General features: G+C 40.4%; 1 protein-coding gene across 1 annotated transcript in view; it reads left to right on the top strand.

Annotated features, from left to right (window-relative positions):
• The window catches only part of CDH7 (cadherin 7), a 335699-nt gene extending 319297 nt beyond the window's left edge, over nucleotides 1-16402 (top strand). The window contains exon 11 of the mRNA XM_030212588.1: nucleotides 14576-16402. Coding sequence (XP_030068448.1) covers nucleotides 14576-15069 — 494 coding nt within the window. The 3' untranslated portion in view covers nucleotides 15070-16402. The remainder of the gene's footprint in view (nucleotides 1-14575) is intronic.
• Nucleotides 16403-22673: the final 6271 nt, after the last annotated feature.

Genomic DNA, 22673 nt, shown 5'->3' on the forward strand with positions numbered 1-22673 from the left:
TAACCTCACAAGTTGCGACATGCGACCTCCTCAATATAGTCTCCACATTTTCAAAAATGACCTCACAATTGTGTCATGGCAACATGTGATTTAAGCAGACTAGAGCCTCTCCGGCATATTTAAATCACTCTGATTATTGGCCCTTATGTTTTAAGTAAGTATTTTTTTTCTGAATAATCACAAATCATCTTGGGTCATGTGATTTCTAGAAGTGACGTAGCAGGGAAAACTTAGCAAATAGAAAATGTTAGTAGCATTCTTCCCATAACTGTGCCTGCTAGATACTGAAACTTCTCACTCGATTGCTTTTGTTTTGTATGTAGTTATTTTATTGGACCAAAATAAGTGATAGCTTGAAATTCCATATTGCATGTGAAGCCTACTTTGGGATGCACTAGGTGATCAGGACAAATCATAGATGCCTCATGTCATTTGTGGAGGCTGCCGATCAACACTGGAAGGATGGCTTCATGGCAGCTGAAAGTGTGCACTGCCATACCCAGAATATGGAGGGAGCCTGCCAACCACCTGGATGACTGCTTCTTCTGCATGATGGATATAACAAACTGCAAGAAGCTGAAATATAAAAAAAACCCAACAACAACAACAACAATATTTGTGTATCTAAATATTCCATTGCTTATTGCTTCAGAGCCTCCTGATGAAGTCTTACTAAATACAGTTCCTCCTGTTAATAAACAAGCTGAAAAAACTGCTGAGGAAATTGAAGAGCAAAATGCTGATTGGAATGGACAGGATGTCTGTCTTTGTGGACAGCCACAATTTCCAAATAATAATTAAAAAAATAAAAATAGAATTTGTTGAATCCTAGTTGCAAAGTATCCATGTTCCAGAAAAGACATGCAGCATTTGCTACATTTAATGTGGTCACTGATTCTTTGCATCCATTGTTTCATGAAATTGGTATGAAATATTGCTTAGAAGAGTGACATCTCTTCACTGACAGCTCATCAAGAAGTCTCAAAGCAGCGCTGCTTCACTATGGCAGTGTGCATCCATAGATTCCTATGTGTCACCATGTGCAACTAAAAGAAGTTTACCAGAGCATGTAAATGTTGCAAAAACATTAACCCCCCTGTTTACTAAGCCAGCGCACGGCAATGCCCATTCAGAGTGAGGGGGTCTTTTACTAAAGATTAGCTTGAGCTATCTCCAGCATGACCCATAGGAATAAAATGGGCTCTGCTGTAGATAACCTGATCTAATTTTTAGTAGAAGACCCCCTGAATGGGCTGTATCGGCATTAGCGAATGGCAGTCGCTAGCACGGCTTAGTAAACAAGGGGGGGGGGGGTAAGTATGATGAATATAAGTGAGTGTTTGTAAGGATTTCAAGATGTACGAATTACAACTGGAGTTACAAGATGGCTATACCAAACACCCTTGCTTCCAGTCTCTCTGGCACAGCAGAAACTTTGCTCAGCACTACATCAGAAGAGAATGGCTGAAGAGAGAGAGATTTCAGACTGCTGCCTCAATGTCAAGTATGATTCTCTAATTCTAGTGGATAAAATCTTGTTTTCACCACTGCACATCAAGTTGTGTCTAATCAAGCAATTTGTAAGAGCATTGAATCGTCTTGGTGATGCATTTCAGAAAATATGTTCAATGTTTTCTAAGTTGTTTGATGCTAAAATCTCTGGATGCAAATAGAAGTTGGCATCACAGGAGTTGGAAGATACAATGATCACTGTAGAAAGAAAAGCTTGGAATGATTTTAAGAAAATAGTGATGTCCTAGGAAATAAAGCAGAAAACTACAAGGACCCAGTTGAAGAACTGATGTCCACTATTACTCCTATTTAGATTTCTTTAGACCAATCTTGGGTGCTGTTAGTAAAAAACATGGGAAGCAATGTCACCAGATTATTCAATCATGGAAAAGGGATTTCAGGGAAGACAGAGCACAGTAATGATGGAGGATTATATCTGGAACATGGTTAGAGATGATAGCTCTAGTTACAAGAGGAAAACTATTTTATGGTTCACTTTTGAAGAGGTAAATTTGGTTCTGGACTACTGACTTCAGTGAATTGTAGAACTACTTAGCAGCAGAAAATCTTTTTTTCATGTTTTTTTTAACTGCACATGTTGGTGTCATTTATGTTTGTAAACTACCTATATGGAAAATTCATGTCTTGGCAGAATTTTGATTTATTGTTTTGTTTGAATGATTGTGATATTTAAAAAAGAAAAACAAACAAAATGTGCCTTTGGAATCAGCTTGCCAAATGCTGTAAAGACATTTGAAAACATACATCCAAACACAGCCATTGTAAACATTTGTTATGAAGTGTTATCACAGAAGAAAGAAAGGATAGGTCACAGACTGAGGTATGGTCATCTATAATTCACTATTTCTTCATAGAAAACAGCACATGCTGTTTTGTGCCCTTACTTTGAAAGACCCGCATGGAAAGCTATGTTAAGAAGCAACCAGCCTCTCTCAATTCCCTGATGGCATTCCCTTTTTCATGATGAGCTCAGGCATCAGCAGATTGGGGGTTTAATACAGCTAGTGGGAAAGTCCTGTGGGTAGGAGCCCTCATAGGCAGATTATAGACAATGTTCTCTCAAAGCTATGCAGGAGTCCTCCAATTTATTTATTTATTACATTTGTACCCCGCACTTCCCCACGCATTGCAGGTTCAATGTGGCTTACATAGTAATTTAAAATACAGAGTCTAATAAGGAGAGAAAACATTTCAAACTGTAATGAAACATGATAAAGTTGAAGCTTGATAATGAATGATTAGGATAAGAGAGAGTAAACAGGATAGGATGGTATAGGTTGTGAAAATAGGGTAAGGAGGGATACAATAAAGGAGAGATAGAGAAGAAAGGTTGGGATGAGTAGAGGGAGAATGGGGAGGTGGGGTAAGTAAAGCCAATGCTGAGGTCGGTATCAGTGTCAGAACAGAATTGGGAGTGGAGGTTAATAAAATTAGGTTGGGACATATTGCTACCAATGGAAGGTGATGTTTTAATATTGTGTTTTCAATTGCAAGTGACAGGCAGGTCCTCTGGAGTCTTGCAAAACTTGCCTGACCCCTCCGTATTGAAATTGTGATATTGAAACAACACCCTTGCTGGCAGATACATAGGTGGAGGACTCCAGCATAGTATAGAAAGAGCATTGATTACAGATACAGGAAGAAATAGGATGACCTTACTACTACTTAACATTTCTAAAGTGCTACTAGGGTTACGCAGCGCTGTACAATTTCACAAAGAATGACAGTCCCTGCTCAAAGGAGCTTACAATCTAAAGGACAAAATGTGGGGCAGTCTAGATTTCTTGAATAGGGGTATAATGGTTAGGTGCCGAAAGCGACATTGAAGAGGTGGGCTTTGAGTAAGGATTTGAAGATGGGCAGGGAGGGGGCTTGGCGTATGGGCTCAGGAAGTTTATTCCAAGCATAGGGTGAGGCGAGGCAGAAAGGGCGGAGCCTGGAGTTGGCGGTGGTGGAAAAGGGTACTGAGAGGAGGGATTTGTCCTGTGAGCGGAGGTTTTGGGTAGGGGCGTAAGGGGAGATGAGGGTAGAGAGGTAATGGCTGCGGATTCATTGCATTTGTAGGTTAGTAAGAGAGGCTTGAACTGTATGTGGTATCTGTTCGGAAGCCAGTAAAGTGACCTGAGGAGAGGGGGGGTGATATGAGTATATCGGTCCAGGCGGAAGATAAAACGCGCAGCAGAGTTCTGAACGGATTGAAGGGGGGATAGATGGTTAAGTGGGAGGCCAGTGAGGAGTAGGTTACAGTAGTCAAGGCGAGAGGTAATGAGAGAGTGGATGAGAGTTCGGGTGGTGTGCTAAGAGAGGAAAGGGCAAATTTTGCTGATGTTATAGAGAAAGAAGCGACAGGTCTTGACTTTCTGGGGAGGGGGGTAGTGGATTGCTCTGCCATGCTAGTGAAACCTCTGTGTGAGCTGAATAGGGTCAAAGGGGCAATGGATGACCTTGTACTGAGCAAGTTGAGACAGTAACCCTAGGATTCTATATCTGGCGCCCAAAGTTACGTGCCCAACTTTGGGCATGCTCCAAGATATGCATGCAAATAACTTGGATAATGAGCTCTCAACCATCATGCTAATAACCAATTATTGAAATTAATTGGTATGTATTAAAATTTGTACACACATCTGGATGTGCAGTATTCTATAAGGCATCGCACCTAGTTCCCATGGTATGTGTGTTGTGGCCATGGGCATGTTGGAGGCATTCTGAATTATAGAATACTGCCTAACTGTGCCTAACTTGGGCACCAGCATTTACACCAGCTTTTAACATGCTTAAGTCTGGAGCCCAAAAGTTAGACAGAATCTTTGCTATATGCTATTCTAAATAATGTGTGTGTCCTTTATAGAATAGCACTTAGTGCTGAATTATTTTGGCACCTATGTTTCGGTGCTATTTTTTGAATTTCCTCCTAAGTGTCCTGAATAGCAGGTGTGCTAAGAAGAGGAAGGAATGGTGTAGCAGCATAGATTGGAGATCTCACTAGAGATGCACACAGGCAAAACTATTTAGATAATTTTCAGATTTTTTAGATTTTATTTCCCCTGATTTTTATGGAGTTTATTATTATTATTATTATTAATTTGAGAAATGTGTTCTAACAAAAACTTTTAATTAGACCTTTTTTAATATGTGCAACACAATTTAATTTATTGGTTCATATACATTAAATTTATTTTGTACCGCTTACTCCTTACAAGTGGAGCAGTAACCAAATGATTAGTGCAGCATACCTTGATCCTAGGGGAACTGGATTCAGTTCCCACTGCAGCTCCCTGTGATCTTGCACAAGTCACTTAACCCTCCATTGCCCCAGGTACAAATAAGTACCTGTGTATACCATGTAAACCACTTTGAATTTAGTTGCAAAAACCACAGAAAGGCAGTATATCAAGTCCCATTTTCCTTTCCCTAATGACTCAAAGGAGTGTAAATGAATGTACATCCCTAATTTTCACTGGATGTTAAAGCAACAACAAGACAAATGAAGTTTTCACGTCAGAGAATTGCATGTATGTGTCTGTCTCCATTTATATATTTTTACATCTTCTCCCCTGGACTTTACATATGGAGCTAGATTCTTTATATGGCGCCTTGATATCCGCATTGAAATCAAAGCAAATTCTGTAAAATATGGTTAAATGTAGGCATACGTTATAGAATACACTGAGTTCTGCTCTGCACAACTAAATTTTTTCATGGTTAATTATGCCAACTAAAACCTGGTGTAAATCTCGATGCATAAATTAGGCACGGAGTGGGTATATTCTATAACAATGCACATAGATTTTAGAAATGCCCACAACCTGCCCATTCCACTCCCATAGCCACACCCAGTTTTCAACTATGCAACTTAGAATTTATGTGCACTACATTACAGAATACACTTAGCGAGTTGTGCATGTAAATCTTAATTAATGCCAATCAGTGCAGATAATTGGTTAACATCTACGCACATTGTTATAGAATACGCTTTGATTTCCACACATAAATTAAGGCACCATATATAGAATCCCAGGGATGGTGCCCAGATTACTGGTAGCAATTATGTAGTTCATTTGTTGGACTCTTCCAGAAGCACCAAACTCCAACTAAAGAAGGCACTCTTTCGGACGTGCGTAGCAGACACATACCAAAATTGAAATTACTGCAAGGGCCATGCGGTAGCTGGGTGATAACTCAGAAATGGCTTGCATTAGGCACACGTAGGCGCTTATGCGGCTTAGAAAAAAGGGCCCCAAAATGACTTATTAAAGTGCTAAAATAAGACATCAAAAAATTATAATTTTAAAGTGGCAGTACAAACGTAATATGTTTCTTTCTCTGATGAAACATCATTTTGTATACCTGTTTTGTTATGTTAAAAAAATTAATAAAAAAGATTTGAACTTAAAGGGGCAGTACACTCAAAAAAACAAAAAACAAAAACAAAAGAGCAAAGCACTAAAGGTTGCACTTTTAATAAATCCCTTCTATTCTGTTAGCCACTGGTTGTTTCTTTTGGATTCTTCCTTTCCAATATTTCTGCATCTACATTATTTAGCTTGCACTGTGGTAAACTAAAGTGCACTATAGTAAAATAACTAAAGACTTTGCTATTTAACACATGTTAAGTGATATCTACTATCCCGAGTGAAGGGAAATTTTCAGCATAGAACATTTATTTGTGTAACTGATTAGCTACCTGTACAAAAAATGTCCTCATTTTGTCTCCATTTGTCATCTGCCATTTAGACGCCCAGTCTCCCAGTCTCGTGAGGTCCTCTTGTAATTTTTCACAATCTTCTCGCGATTGAACAACTTTGAATAACTTTGTGTCATCAGCAAATTTAATTACCTCATTAGTTACTCCCATCTCTAGATCATTTATAAATATATTTAAAAGCAGCGGCTTTAGATTTAGGGGTTCTTTTACTAGGGTGTGCTAATGGATTTAGTTCTTGCTAAATGATAAGATTAGCATTCTCTGATCATTAGCTTGCCTACGTAAAAGGAACCCTTAGGCCATTTACACACCATCTGAAAAATCTGATTCTTTAACCTTCAATCTCTCTCTCTCTCTCTCTCTCTCTCTCTCTCTCTCTCTCTCTCTCTCTCTCTCTCTCTCTTTCTGGGGCACTAACAACATTTTGTCCACCCTAAGTCTTTCTGAGCTATATTTTCTGAAACTGGAACATATAAATGTCTTAAGCATGGGATACTGTTCTTTCACCTGTAAAGTCTTCTTAGCTATAACTCACATAAACTAGAACATTAACACTACAACACAGTGTAGCTCCTGCTGTCTTATTTCAAAAGGGATTAACATTTGGGGAAGGAAAGATAACTAACCACCTCCTAAACACTTCATTTCACATGGTTTTAAGAAAGCAGATCTTCTTATCAGCAGCCATTTGCTGTCCATCACATTCAGTTATTTTGAGTTTGGCTTGTGTTTTCAGTATTTATTTGATTATTGTACATCTTATAATACCTGTGTGTGTTCACGGTAATTTGTCTTGAACTCAGCAATTCATAAATGTGTTAAATGCAGTAAAATAAATTTGTGGATAAAAAAAATTATGTTATGAAAACCAGGCAGAATTACATAACAGAATACCTAGAAATAAAATACCTCCATTGGAAACTGTGTCAGCATACACTATTGCATACAGTCTGGAACTAGATTAAAGGGCTCATTTTTGAAAGAGAAAAATGTCCAAAAAATGTCATAAAGCAACATTTGGATGGATTTCTTCTCAAAACATCCAAAGTGGTATTTTTGAAACCTGTTTTGCAGACTTCTATCTATGCATTTTGTCTGCAGTGTGTCCAAATCATAAGGGGGCATGCTGGGGGCTTTTCAAAGGCAGGATTAGGGCATTCCTAACACTTGGTCGTTTTACATCTATGATGGAACAAAACCAAAATGTCTAGAGTGAAAACTTGAATGTTTTGAACTAGACCTGGTTTTGAAACAAGTAAGACTCAAAAAGGTTCCCTAAATGACAAGATGACCACTGGGGGGGATTCAGGGATGACCTCCCCCCTTACTCCCTAGTGATATCTGAGGCCCTCCAACCCCTAAAATGTGAATAAAAATAGTACTCACCAACCTCTATGACAACCTCAGATGTTATAGCCAGGTCCATTAGAGCAGCATACAGGTCCCAGGAGTAGTGTAGTGGTGCAGTGCACTGTAGACAGGTGACCCCAGACCCATATCTCCCCCTACCAGTTACACTTCTGGTGGAAACTGAGCGCCATTCAAAACTTACCAGAAACCCACTGTACTCACATATAGGTGCTCTCTTCACCCATAATGTCTATTATAATAGTATACAGTTGGGGGTAGTAGGTTTTGGTTGGGCTTTGGAGGGCTCAGCAGACAAAATAAGGGTGTAGCTGAGATGTGTACCTAGGAGCATTTATATGAAGTTCACATCAGTGCCCCCAGGGTGCCCCATTGCTCTCCTGGGATGTCTGGGGGACCAGTCTGCTAAAACTACTGACCCCCTCCTACATTCCAATGGCTTGCTTTTCTACATTTTTCACTTGTACATTTTTCCCCAAAATAGCCTGAAAAGATAAACGCACAAATAATAAAACTTTGTTGAAAACAGTATTTAAAAAAAAAAAGATACATGTTTTTTTTTTTTTTCGACAGTCGTTACGTTAGCTATTCGGATTTGGGACGTTTAGCACAAAACGCCCAAAGTCCGACTTAGATGTCATGTTGAAAATGTCCCTTCACATCTATTTCTTTTACTTTTTGGCAATAACCCCCGCCCCCCCAAAAAAATAAATAAAAGAAAATAAAGTAAAACCTGGACTTTTCTCCATTTCATTAAGATTTATATGAGAGTCAATAGTTTTGAAATCCCAGTTTTGTCCAGTTTCATAAACTAGGGAAGGATGTTTTATTATCTAGTGATGACTATTATGGGGAACTAAAAGGTGGATCCCTAATATCCAGACTTAATATAAAATACAATACTGTTTCTTATATAAACAGCAAGTTTCCATTAAAATGGTTAGATGCAGAGTATAAAAAAGACAGTACACATTAGAAAGAATTTACAAAACATCAGTAATTATTACTCTATCATATAAAATACCCTCCCTGTATACATTAATCTTGTCCAATGTATTTCCTATAAAGATTAAGTCTTCAATTGTTTACGGCAGTGAATCCCAAACTTTTGACCATGGCAGAGCCCCTAAAATATTTTTTCAAATACTGAGACCATCCCCAAGTCACATCCAGCTTCTGCTCCCCTTCCTCCCCCCCCCCCCTTCGAGTCCCTTCTCTCTTCCCTTCTGCCCTCTCCCTTAGTCCAGCATCTCAGGTCTTTCTCTCCCCCATCCACCCCTGGGTCTATTGTCTCTCCCTCTCCCTTCCTTCCAATCACCCCACCCTCATTTCAGCATCTCCCCATCTCTCTCAGACCCTCGATGCAGCATCTAAAGGCCAACCAAAACTGCTTTTTTCAGTTTTGCCTGAAACCAAAACTGCTGCCAAAACTGTCTGAAAGCTTTGAACCAAAACCGAAACTGCAGCCAAAACTCATCACTTGGTTTTGGCCAAAGCTGAATCAAAAATCGAAAACTCAAATTTAGTTGTGTGAATGTCAACCCCACAGTATCCAAGCTGAATATAATAATGTAAATAATGAAAGACCAAATTTTACACATAGTGCTTTTACAGTGGCTTACTTTGAAACACACTCAGAGTGACAGCTGATGTCATAACTCTACAGAGAGGCTAGTTCCTAAAGAGCTTATCATCCCAAATTTACATACATAAAATCCTATTAAAATTTTGTAGGAAAAGCACTTATTTGGAGCACTCTTTACCATATAAACTATTTTGCAAGATCATAATTGCATTACTTGCAATTACAGTACAGGAAAAAGAATACAAAGTGTAGCTCCCCTGGACTATTTTTACAATCCCTGGTAGTCTAGTGATGTAGTTAGCACAGGAGTGATGCCCCAGTTGCAGCAGTCATTTTGAGAGCAGAGTTGGAATAGGCAGGAGTAACTGAGGACTGGTTCTGTCCCAAAGTACATCCCTAGACAACCAAGGATTGTAAGATAGGACTAGGAGGGCTTGTGGGTGGAGAAGAGGCACTCAAGGAGAGGTCCAGGAGGCGGGACCACTCCTGTTTGTGGGGGGGGGGGGGGGTGAAGAAGGGAGACCAACAGGACAAAACACATATTTTTGGCTTTCACCGAAAATACATGATCACTTTTGGCCAAAACAAAAGCATAGCCACTTTTGACCAAAACCAGAACTGGGCAGAAAAAGGAATTTGGACCATAAATGAAATAAAAATTCAGTCAGCCTCTAGCAGCATCTTCCCTCTCCCATGACTACTTTATGCTGCTTCAGAGGGACCTACCTTTACTACTACTACTACTACTACTTGACATTTCTAAAGTGCTACTAGGGTCACGCAGCGCTGTACAATTTAACATAGAAGGACAGGTGCTTTAGTTCTGCTGAAGAAGTGCATGCCCTTGCTGCATGAGCATGTGCAGGTGTGCCAGTGCCAGAGGCTGAAGCACACCAGCAACTTTCTCGCTTGGGGAACCCCTGAAAAGAGTTCATAGAACCCAGTTTAGAAATCACTGGTTTATGGAAAAAATAATGGTTCCATAAAGTTCTCAACTCTGTTGGTTCCACATTACATTTCCTAGAAGCTTGATAAGAAAATGTTAAATTGAAAATTATTTAGAATGCCCTCAATATATTAGAATGAGAGCATATAATATTGGCTTGACATACTCCTGAGGTGTAGATGAAGATAGGAGCAGGAGAGGAGAGAAGGTGGAAGGAATGAGATGATAGTAGGGCAGATGGGTGATAAGCAAATTTTATTGGTCAGGAATGCAAAGGGAGAGAAGTAGGCGTTTGGGGAGTGAGTGAGTGGGTGGGATAAGTACCTGTTGGGTTGGGTTGGGAGGGAGAAGTGTGGTGTTTGTATGGTAATTTTTGTACCATCCAGCCTTCCCCTTAGATGATTTGTAGAGTTTTGGGTGGAGTGTTTGGGAATGGTTGTGGATTTTGTTTGGGAGGGTGGTTCAGGGATAGTCACAGCTGGAGAGAAAAAAGAGGGTAAATGACCAGATGTGGTTTTGTGGGATGCTCAGAATAAAGAATGGGTGGTGGTAAGTGGTTTTCTGCTGGTTTATGTGCAACACCATCACAGGTAATTGGCAAAGTTTGGCATCATTGTAGGCCATTGGGGAGAATGCTTGAATAATTTCTTTCAAAATGTTTTGTTTGATGACAGCTAGATCATCACCAACTAGCTGATGTTCGGGAAGGTTGATGGGAAAACTGCAATGGGAGAGGATTTACAGGATAGTGATTGTTGAATGTTGAATACTTTGTTTATCAGTTGATCAATCTTAAAATAGCTGTGGCCATTAGTGTGCCACAACTGCTGTTGTCTGTGTCTTGATTAATTTCATTTGTTTAAATAATCATGTTTGTGAAGGAGCAGTGTGAATGCAAATCTCTTCAAAACTGGAATCTGTCTCTTGAGGGGCAAGTCATACTAGCAGTGCGGAAATGTATTAATCGGGTCCTATAAGATGGTGCTTGTCTATATACAGCCACATTTTAGACAAGACATAGAAGTTAGAGTTGAGATGTGCAGGTCAGGATGTCTCAAGTTTCATTAGTATTTTAGAACATAGAGACTGTTCTGAAATACAGGAATAATGGATGTTTGTAAGCCAAGGACTAGCTTCTATATATCACACCTAAAAAATTGATGCCAAAATGAAATTTGCCTAAGTGTATTCTATGAAGTATGCCTTAATTTAGGTGTACTTCTTAGAATAAGCCTAAATTTCTGAGTGGTATATAGAATACGGTGAGCACTGGTCCATGCCACTAAATATAGTCATGGGCAGTTACGCCAAGTAAAACTTGGTGTAAATATTGACGCCTAAATTAGGCATGGTCTGGGTGTATTCTATAACAACACACGTAGATTTTAGAAATGTCTATGACCTGCCCACTTTACAACTATGTAACTTAGAATTTACATGCAGCACATTATATAATATTCTTAGACAGTTCTGTGTGTAAAATCTAATTAATGCCAATTAGTAATATCATTTTCCCAGTGCTGTCACTAGGGGTCAGGGCCGTGCCTAGGGTCTCCGGCGCCCCCCTGCAGTTGGCCCCGCCCCCCGAAAACGATCGCTACACTACCCGCCCTCTTCTCCCCAGATCCTTTTCCTTTTTTTTTTGTTTAAATTTACATCTGTCCGGCGGCAGCATAGCGTTAGTGAGAAGGAGGCGGCGCTCCCCCGCCCCAATGTGTCAGTCTTCCCTTCGCTCAGTGGCCCACCTACTTCTGACATCATTTCTGATGTCAGAAGAAGGCGGAACTGAGCGAAGGGAAGACTGACACGTCGGGGCGGGGGAGTGCCGCCTCCTTCTCACTAACGCTACGCTGCCGCCGGACAGAGGTAAATTTAAACAAAAAAAAAAGGAAAAGGATCTGGTGAAAAGAGGGTGAGGTAAGCATGGTGCGGCGGGATGCCCCCCAGAGGATGGCGCCCTCCTGCCATGCTTACCTCGCTTACCGTGTTGGCATGGCCCTGCTAGGGATCAACCTGCTGTTTTCATGAAAGCTGTGTTATTTTGATTTACATAGAAATGATGCATTTTGCATGGATTTGAGTGGAGGAGTGGCCTAGTGGTTAGGGTGGTGGACTCTGGTCCTGGGGAACTGAGTTCAATTCCCACTTCAGGCACAGCTCCTTGTGACTCTGGGCAAGTCACTTAACCCTCCATTGCCCCAGGTACAAATAAGTACCTGTATACGTAAGCCGCATTGAGCCTGCCATGAGTGGGAAAGCGCAGGGTACAAATATAAATTAAATAAAATACTTAGAATCTCACTACTGTGCATCCCACTGTAACTAATATTAATGTGTTATGATAATAGAATGCACAATATTGCCATTTATCATGCATTAAGGGGAAAATAATGTTCATTATGGTCATAATCTAAATAACTACTCCCTGCAATTATACCTGGTCATATAAAATATTAATGGAGATGCTTCCAGAATACAAAATGTATTCTCTAAAGGACAGAAGGAAAAATATAATAAAGGTCAACTGAATTTAAGTTTCAGTTTTGACACCAAATCCAACCTGCAATCTGGGTATGGTCATGCTTTGTTTTTTTTGGCTGAAATGGCAAACACATTTTCAGCTGAAACCAAAACTCTCCCCATGACCACCCTCTGCCAACCTCACCCTCACCTCACCCCCAACCGCTCCCCCACCACAGTCAGAGCGAGTCTTCCTGGGCTGGCCACCTCCTACCCAGGAGAAAGTGGGTCCTGCTGAGTTGGCCACCTCCCTGTTCAGACCACAATCCCCTCTGCTATCCTACCACCCAAAGGCCCTTCCCAGGCCTACCTTTAAATGCCCTGGTGGTCTAATGGCCTCTTCCAGACAAGTGTGATCCCCAGTTGTTCTTGTCTCCTTCAGTTAATTAGCCAAGATGTCTGCCAGAACTTCCCATTGCAGCTTCGTGAGACTGCTGCATGAGGTTCAGAAGCTATTTTGAGATTGGAACCAGCATGAGCAAGTGCAATCCTCAGGTCCCAGGAGGGCCTTTTGGGTGCTGGGAGGGTGGAGGGTTGTGGACAGGGAGACAGGTGGCTGGTTGACCTGGGAGGACTCACCCTCTTCTAGGGGGTGCCATTTTCAGTTTAATTTACTTTTCAGCTGAAACCAAGTGGCAGATTTTGACTGCTGTTTTGGTTTTGGTTGAAGCTGAGTACCTCGGTTTTGGTCGCCCTCTTAAATATAATATTATATTAATATTCAAGCACTTAATAGGCTTTGATATCATACAGCAAATTAATATTTGGTATTTGAAAAAAATCAAAGGATCATTTAATTTTTTTATATAACATTTAATTTATTCAAAAGTCTTACCCGTTATTCTAGTGGGACTACAATATGAATTTGGAAGAAGTCAACCTCAGAAAACTGAGTACATTTGAGAGATTGTAATGCCCTACCATCGTACATCATCAAATAAAACATTGACAGAATTCAAGCATGCATGGGAGAGATACAGATTGAAGTAAAATGAGCAAGGGAAGATGGTGACTGGAAGTATTGAAGGACAGTGTTTCTCAGCTGTATCCTGAAGGCACATCACCTAGTCTGCTTTTCAGGATTGTCATAATGAATATGCATGAGTATGTGAATCTCATTAATTTGTATTATGGGCTTCTTGGAAAACACACTGGTTAAGTGTGCCTACAGTGAAGTGTTGGGAAGATTGATATAGGAACAGCAACTGGATAGGCCCAATCACCTTATGTGCTGATATCTACAATGCATCTATTTTCATTCATCATACTTTCAAAGGCATGTGACACTGGGGAATCTTATAAAAATATCAAAAACAACAATAGGGTACTTAGATGAGGGTTGTACTGTTTTGTTTGAAATATCTGGTTCTTCAAGGGAATTTGTGCTTTTTCACTGCAGTGCTACAAATTCTCCTAAAGCAATATTATCTATTAAAGCAAAACATAATATTTTATGCAAAGGCTTTTAACCTCTGAGTAAAAATACTGTAGACCATAATACAGATTCAAAATTAATGAATAAAGAAATTAGGGAAAGGAGTTTTTTTTTAAATCAAACGAGCAATGGCCATAATTTATTTGGTAAATCATAAAATGATAATTGTTGAACTGCACGGAGTATCTTTATATGTGTACTTTTCTCATTTTGATTGTTAAGAGTTCAAGGAAGAGGTCTGTTGTGAAATTTAATTTCATGGATCTGGGGTTATATTATTCAGTCTGATCTTATTCTTGAAAAACCTCCATGCATGTAATAGAGTAAAGCTAGGACTGGCTCAAGGAGTTTATCTGGACATTGAGCTAATAGATCATTCTGAGTCAAACAGGAATTTAAATCCAGTTTTGGACTGCAAAATAGATGGTGGGGGCAGGAGAAACACTTTGATTTTACAGTGTTTGTTACTTTCCCTTTCAGTGCTCGTCTTGCTGATTGTCACAATGAGACGACGGAAGAAAGAGCCTTTAATATTTGATGAAGAGAGAGACATTCGCGAGAACATTGTCAGGTATGATGATGAAGGTGGTGGAGAAGAGGACACAGAAGCATTCGACATGGCAGCTCTAAGAAATCTCAACATTATGCGGGAAACCAAGACTCGACGAGATGTGACTCCTGAGATTCAGTTCTTGAGCAGGCCATCTTTTAAAAGTTCACCAGACAATGTCATATTCAGGGAGTTTATCTGGGAAAGACTGAAAGAGGCTGATGTGGATCCCTGCGCTCCTCCTTACGACTCCCTGCAAACGTATGCATTTGAAGGAAATGGTTCAGTTGCTGAGTCACTCAGCTCCCTAGAATCTGTGAGCTCAAACTCTGATCAGAATTATGATTACCTCAGTGACTGGGGGCCTCGTTTTAGAAGGCTTGCGGACATGTATGGAAGTGGCAGTGACAGCTTGTACTCATAGCCTTGGAATTGTTTGGTTCAATGCACTGAAGACAAACTCAATAATGACTGCAAAAACAGATGTAAATAATTACTCACTTTTAACCTTTTAGGTTTTTGCCTTGGTGAAACATATTTTCATTAGACTTGTCCTAGTGATTGCACTGATTAGACTCTGAGCATTCAGTGGCATTTTGATTGAAAAAAAAAATGAGATGCTCATCCATGTGCAAATAGATAGCAACACTATTATACCTGAAGAGGTAAATAACCTCTGAAATTAATGCACTGTGACCTCATTGAGCCAATGATACCCTGTAAATGCCTTTACGGTACTGCCATGCCCAGATTTGAGTATCCATTCTCTGTAATTCTCTATTCAGAGATAGAGAGAGAGAGAAAAATAAAGTGAGAGCAGAGTTATATACTGTTCAAATCATATTAAGAAATACTTAGAAGTTATCTCCAGCACTGGCAAGCTTCCTTTTCCCTGCATTACGCCACAAGTGGAATCCTGGATCCCCAGATGAGTTTGCTTTGTCCGGAAGAATTTGAAGCTGGTAAACAATGTATTGCATAGCTAAAGTTTGCAACAGATGCATATCAAGCTAATTAAAGTGATCTTCAGAATTATAAAACTGTTATCCAAAAGTGAAATGAAAGCATCATATCTAGGATTCTCAAATGGAAAGTCTTTTGATGTCTTTGTGGTACAGAAAAAAATGTAGCTGCTTTTATTCTGTCTTCTGATTTGTCTAGAAAATTGATCTTTTTTCTCTGTTTATTTGACACATTGGATCATTTATTTTGGACTTCAATCCCCTCTAAAATCAGGTCCATTTTACTGCCACACAGTATTAGACTCATCTAGACTTGCTGATTTTCTCCAGTTGGAGATATGTGCAAGAAATGAACCATGGAAATGGTAGTCAGGCAATTGAATGACATTCATTTCTCAGAAAAGAGAAGATTGCTACAAGGACACAGTAGTTTTGAGACATTTCAATAAAATCTACATCACATTTTTCCTGAGGAAACAACAAAGGTGGCAGGAGTACCTTTGATGTGCAATTTCATTTTTAAGGTCATATGCTTGGTATGTTCCTAAGACTTCAAGGAACCTACTACTTTTTTTTTCCAGTTGGTGATAGACAATAAACAGTAATTTAAAAAAATGTGTTGTCATGTATGACAATTTAAACTCCAGAATTCATCTTTAAATCATGATGCAAATAAACATTTCTTCTATGGAGTTAATTCCAGCATTTTTACACTGATTTTTGGAGTGCCAAAATGAAAGGACATTTTCAGTTTGTGGAAAATACTGTACGATTTTAAAGTAAGCTTTCTTAAAAGCAGAAAAAAACTTTTTTTTATGACTCTAGATATTTATACTTCATGCTTTAATACTAGATTATTATCCATGTATTCGAGTAAGAGTACTGTTTTCTATATTTTCCAGGTTTTATTTTTTTATTATTATTATTAGTTGGTTGTGTTAGACTTCATGTTTGAGTTCCTAAGTAATGATATTGGCAGTGAGCATTCTAAGTGATGGTGCTCAGCCCGGAAAATATTCCTCTTGCATATAGTTGCCCTTGTACTAAATTTCAAAGGTTTGAATTTATGCACCGGGGGGAATTCTCTTAAAGAATCTGTAATTTGTAGCCAAGCATTATCAATTAACTATGTGAAAGTGGCCTTCAGCTTTGTAAAAAAAAAAAAAAAAAAAATAATAATAATAAATTCAGTTTATTGGCAACACTCTCTAATTTGGGTAATGTTCTGTAGACAATCATTGTTTCATGTAGATTTACTTCTAGTTGTACAAAAAAAAAATAAAACATTTGTTAAAGAAGAAAAAAGATTAATCCTCGTGAATTTCAGCACGTTTTTCAGAAACGGAAAAAATATATTTTAGCTTCGTAAAAATGGCATTTATTTATTTATTTGTAGCATTTGTATCCCACATTTTCCCCACCCATTTGCGGGCTGAATGTGGCTTACATTTTCCATAATGGTGATCACCAATTCCGGAAGAGAATATATATATATTTAAGGTGAAGGGGACAGAGAGGATTAAGTATACAGTAAAGAAAGTACATTTTCATAATCAGAGATAAAAGGTGTTGGATTAAGTCTAACAACTTGAACAATCAGGAAAATTAAACTTTACTCTTGTTGATTAGTATGGACAGTCGGGAAGTACAGAATAATGCCATACTGCCTCATGATTTCACATTTAATATCTGCCTTATTTAAACTTTTGAATCAGTGACTTCAGGCACACACTACATAGAAAAATGCTGCCTCATGAGAAGAACTATTTAACAGGATTGACAGATCAGCTGACAATCTAGACCAATCACATTAAACTCATATAGTCCAACTCCTCCCGTAGGCTGGCAGGTATTACTGAATTTAACTCAGTATCCATTGGTGTTCTTTGGCACCTCCTCTAGTCATATTTCTTTATCATATGCTTAACAATTGTAATATGTCCAGGTTCATGTATATGACTATTGTTTAATACTACATATGCGACGTTACCCACCTTGGATAAAAGTGGGATATAAATGTAATAAATAGTCTATAATTAGGTCTTCCAGTTTCTCTCCACATTATCTACTACCCTCAGCTGGATCATCAGCAACCATGTGTCTTCAACATACAATGGGAAACCAGCAGCACATCATTACCATTTGAATATGGGACTTGTGCTCTGTCAGTTGCAACTTTAACTGCTTGAGGAGTTGTGCCACCGTAAACAAAATTACATAGATCTTGAGATATTTATAGTGAAAGTATCTTTTTATTGTGTTTTGTATATTTTTCCACTGGATTTATTAACTACATACATGATGAAATTCACCCAAGGCAATGCAAAGCATTTGAATGGATATCAGTTATAATGGCATGGCAACCCACTAGAAAACAAAGGCTGACTAGCAGGAAGCACCACAGCGGACTCCTGGCTCCCTAACCTGCACTGAACACCCAGACGGGAAGGGATCCAACAAGAGAACTTGCCAATCTGCAGGACGCTTGTTAAATGGCCCCAACCAGCGCTGTCTCACCAATCCTGGATCACATGCTGCCACTGACTGACAGCTGTGACCGCAAGATGCCCAATTCACAGCCCTACCCCACTGCTTCCACACTGATACCGGAGCCGAATGTGTCTGCCTATATGATCACCGGAAGCATCTCCACAGCCAGGTCCACAACAACTCCAGCAGGAGCTTGTATTCTGCTTACAGCATATCAGTATTAGATTTCTAAAGTAAAAGAAATGTGGCATGCAACTGTGCAAATATTAATAGTGAAAAGGCCCAACGTGTGCCAAAATGGAGTTACCGCACGGCTACCGCGCGGCTCTTGTGGTAATCTCATTGTTGGCGTGCGTCTGATACACATGTCTGAAAAATATTTTTTTTATTTTCGGACACGTGGAATGGATGCACGCCAAGTGGCATTTGACGCGCGTAGGTCATTACCACCCGGTTACCGTGTGAGTCTTTACCGCTAGGACAATGGCTGGTGGTAAGGTCTCAGACTCAAAATGAACCCGCAGCAATTTTCATTTTGCCGCACGTCCATTTTCGGCAAAAAATTTAAAAAGGCGTTTTTTGTACGTGCGCTGAGAAATAATTCTGCATGCGCCCAAAACAAGCGGGCCATTTTCAGCGCACCTTAGTAAAAGGACCCCTGACTAAACTCTCTGTCCTAGGAAGTGACCTGCACTGCGATTTGCATGTTGGTTTGCTATGTGCTCTGGACACTTCGTAGCATGACTGAAAAATGGCTTTTTTTAAAAAAAATGGTCAAACACTAATTTCCCTATAAGTGTGTGTCCATTACTTCTGAGATCCTTTACCACCACCTGTTTGGGAAGTGGTAAGGGCTCCCACCCTACTCCTGCTCTCATCAAGCAGTGCATGGTAATGTGCCAATTAGCACAGGGCATGTCTACTCCCTGCCCCCTGCACTAGAAAATAATTTCTATTTTCTGCTGTGGGGATTGGCACTTGCAAAAATAAACCTTGTGTTGAAAACCAAAATCCTTAGGGCCCTGTTTACTAAGCCGCGCTGTAGGCACACTTTTAGCGCACACTAAAAAGTTAGCGTGCCTACAGCACAGATTAGTAAACAGGGCCCATAGTGCTCAATTGAAAACATTCAGCATTACTTAGATTGAGAAGTCCAGAACTCGCTTTTATCCCCATCGATTGTCATCACACTATTGACAAGACCAATGTCACTAGCACCACTTATAAAGAGCATTATAAAGGCATTATAAAGGCTAAAGGCATTGTTTCTACATTGCTGGCACCATTAACAAAATCTGATCCGATTTGATCTAGTCTTATGACCCGTCAGGGATACAATGCAGCACAACAATGTCTGATGTTTGAACACTGATAACATTTCTATATGTTTACATTTTGTCAAAAACTATTGTACTGACTCCAAAAGGTTAATCTGAGGAGACTGAATTACTTTAGTGGAGGAATCGCCTAATGGTTAATGCAGTGGGCTGAGAAGCTGGGCAAATGGGTTCAATTCCCACTCCAGTTCCTTATGACCCTGGGCAAGTCAATCAACCCTCCATTGCCCACTAGAAACAGAGAAAAATGCCTGCATACGATAAAGATAAACTTCTTTGGATGTACCACAGAAAGGCAGTATATCAAATTCTACACCCCTTTAAAAAATACTAGTTATAAATAATCACATAAATTCTTGTCAGTCATAAAAAGGCAATTCTATAAGGAGGGTGCCAACCTTTAGACACCAAGAACATGAGTACATGACCAAAACAGTGCCATATATGCATACAAATAATATTCTGGCTATGTGTTATTCTACTACTACTACTACTTAACATTTCTAAAGCGCTACTAGGGTTACGCAGCGCTGAACAATTTAACATAGAAGGACAGTCCCTGCTCAAAGAGCTTACAATCTAAAGGGCAAATGTACAGTCAGTCAAGTAGGGGCAGTCAAATTGGGGCAGTCTAGATTTCCTGAAAGGTATAAAGGTTAGGTGCCGAAAGCAACATTGAAGAGGTGGGCTTTGAGCAAGGATTTGAAGATGGGTAGGGAGGGGGCTTGGCGTAAGGGCTCAGGAAGTTTATTCCAAGCATAGGGTGAGGCGAGGCAGAATGGGCGGAGCCTGGAGTTGGTGGTGGTGAAGGGTACTGAGAGGAGGGATTTGTCCTGTGAGCAGAGGTTTCGGGGGGGAACGTAAGGGGAGATGAGGGTAGAGAGCTAACGAGGGGCTGCAGATTGAGTGCATTTGTAGGTGAGAAGGAGAAGCTTGAACTGTATGCCGTATCGGATCGGAAGCCAGTGAAGTGACCTGAGGAGAGGGGTGATATGAGTATATGGGTTCAGGCGGAATATAAGATGTGCAGCAGAGTTCTGAACAGATTGAAGGGGGCATAGATGGTTAAGTGGGAGGCCAGTGAGGAGTAGGTTGCAGTAGTCAAGGCGAGAGGTAATGAGAGCATGGATGAGAGTTCAGGTGGTGTGCTCGGAAAGGAAGGGGAAAATCTTGCTGATGTTATAGAGAAAGAAGCGACAGGTCTTGGCTGTCTGCTGGATAAGCGCAGAGAAGGAGAGGGAGGAGTCTAAAATGACTCTGAGGTTGCGGGCAGATGAGATGGGGAGGATGAGGGTATTATCAACTGAGATCGAGAGAGGAGGAATAGGAGAAGTGGGTTTTGGTGGAAAGATGATAAGCTCGGTCTTGGCCATGTTCAGTTTCAGGTGGCGGTTGGACATCCATGCAGCAATGTCGGATAAGTTGGCCGATACCTTGGTCTGGGTCTCCGCGGTGATGTCTGGTGTGGAGAGATACAGCTGGGTGTCATCAGCATAAAGATGATACTGGAAACCATGAGATGAGATCAGTGAGCCCAGGGAAGAGGTGTAGATTGAAAAAAGAAGGGGTCCAAGGACAGATCCCTGGGGATCTCCAACAGACAGTGGGATGGGGGTGGAGGAAGATCCATGAGAGTGTACTCTGAAGGTGCGGTGGGAGAGATAGGAGGAGAATCAGGAGAGGACAGAGCCCTGGAACCCAAATGAGGACAGTGTGGCAAGAAGTAAATCATGATTGACAGTGTCAAAAGCGGCGGATAGATCGAGGAGGATGAGGATGGAGTAGTGTCCTCTGAATTTGGCAAGGAACAGGTCATTACAGACTTTAGAGAGTGCTGTTTCTGTCGAGTATAGAGGGCGAAAACCGGATTGAAGCGGATCGAGGATAGCCTGAGAGGAGAGAAAATCAAGGCAGCGGCTGTGAACGGCGCGCTCAAGTATTTTGGAGAGGAAGGGTAGGAGGGAGATGGGGCGGTAGTTGGAGGGATAGGTAGGGTCGAATGATGTTTTTTTGAGGAGAGGTGTGACTACGGCGTGCTTGAAGGTGTCAGGGACAGTTGCAGTGGAGAGAGAGAGAGATTGAGGATATAACAGATGGAGAGGGTGACAGTATGAGAGTTGGTGTTAAGTAAGTTGGTGGGGATGGGCTCAGATGAACAAGTGGTGCATTTCGAGGAGGAAAGAAGGCGGGTGGTTTCCTCTTCGGTGATATCAGGAAAGGAGGAGAAAGAGGCCAGGGTTGGTTGGTTGAGAGAGAGGGTTGAAGGGTTATTCTATGTACATAAGTACAGGTGTTGCCATACTGGGACAGACTGAAGGTCCATCAAGCCCAGCATCCTGCTTCCAACAGTGGCCAATTCAGGCCACAAGTACCTGGCAAGATCCCAAAACAGTACAATACATTTTATGCTGCTTATCATAGAAATAAGCAGTGGATTGTCCCAAGCCCATTTTATTAATGGCTTATGGACTTTCTTTTAGGAAGCCATCCAAACTTTTTTAAACCCCGCTAAGCTAACAGATTTTACTACATTCTCTGGCAACGGATTCCAGAGTTTAATTACACAATACTTCCTCTGATTCATTTTAAATTAATTACTTTGTAAGTTCATTACATGCCCCCTAGTCCTAGTATTTTTGGAAAGAGTAAACAAGTGATTCACATCTACCCGTTCCACTTCACTCAGTATTTTATATACCTCTATCATAGTTCACCTCAGCCATATTTTCTCCAAGCTGAAGAGCCCAAGCCATTTCAGCCTTTCCTCATAGAGAAGTCGTCCTATCCCATTTATCATTTTTGTCGACCCTCTTTGTACCTTTTCTAATTCCACTATATCTTTTTTGAGATGCAGTGACCAGAATTCCTGACAGTATTCAAGGTGTGGTCGCACCATGAAGTGATACAAAGGCATTAAAACATCCTTGCTTTTATTTTCCATTCCTTTCCTAGTAATGCCTAACATTCTATTTACTTTCTTTGCTGCTGCAGTACACTTAGCAGATGGTTTCAAAGTATCGTCAATGATAACATCTGCATCACGTAGCTATTGTTCGGATTCCTCTTTCTCACACGCATCACTTTCCACTTGCTCACATTAAATATCATCACAGCATTAACAGATAGCCTCTAGCAGGCACTGTGGGACCTAGCTTAGTCATCCTTTATCCTGCTTTCTCATTAAGCACACCTGGCTTACTTTCAAGATTGTTCAAAGATTGTTGAAACCTCTCTACTGG

The sequence above is a fragment of the Microcaecilia unicolor genome, chromosome 1 (genome assembly GCF_901765095.1).
Source record: "Microcaecilia unicolor chromosome 1, aMicUni1.1, whole genome shotgun sequence".
NCBI classification, from domain to species: domain Eukaryota; kingdom Metazoa; phylum Chordata; class Amphibia; order Gymnophiona; family Siphonopidae; genus Microcaecilia; species Microcaecilia unicolor.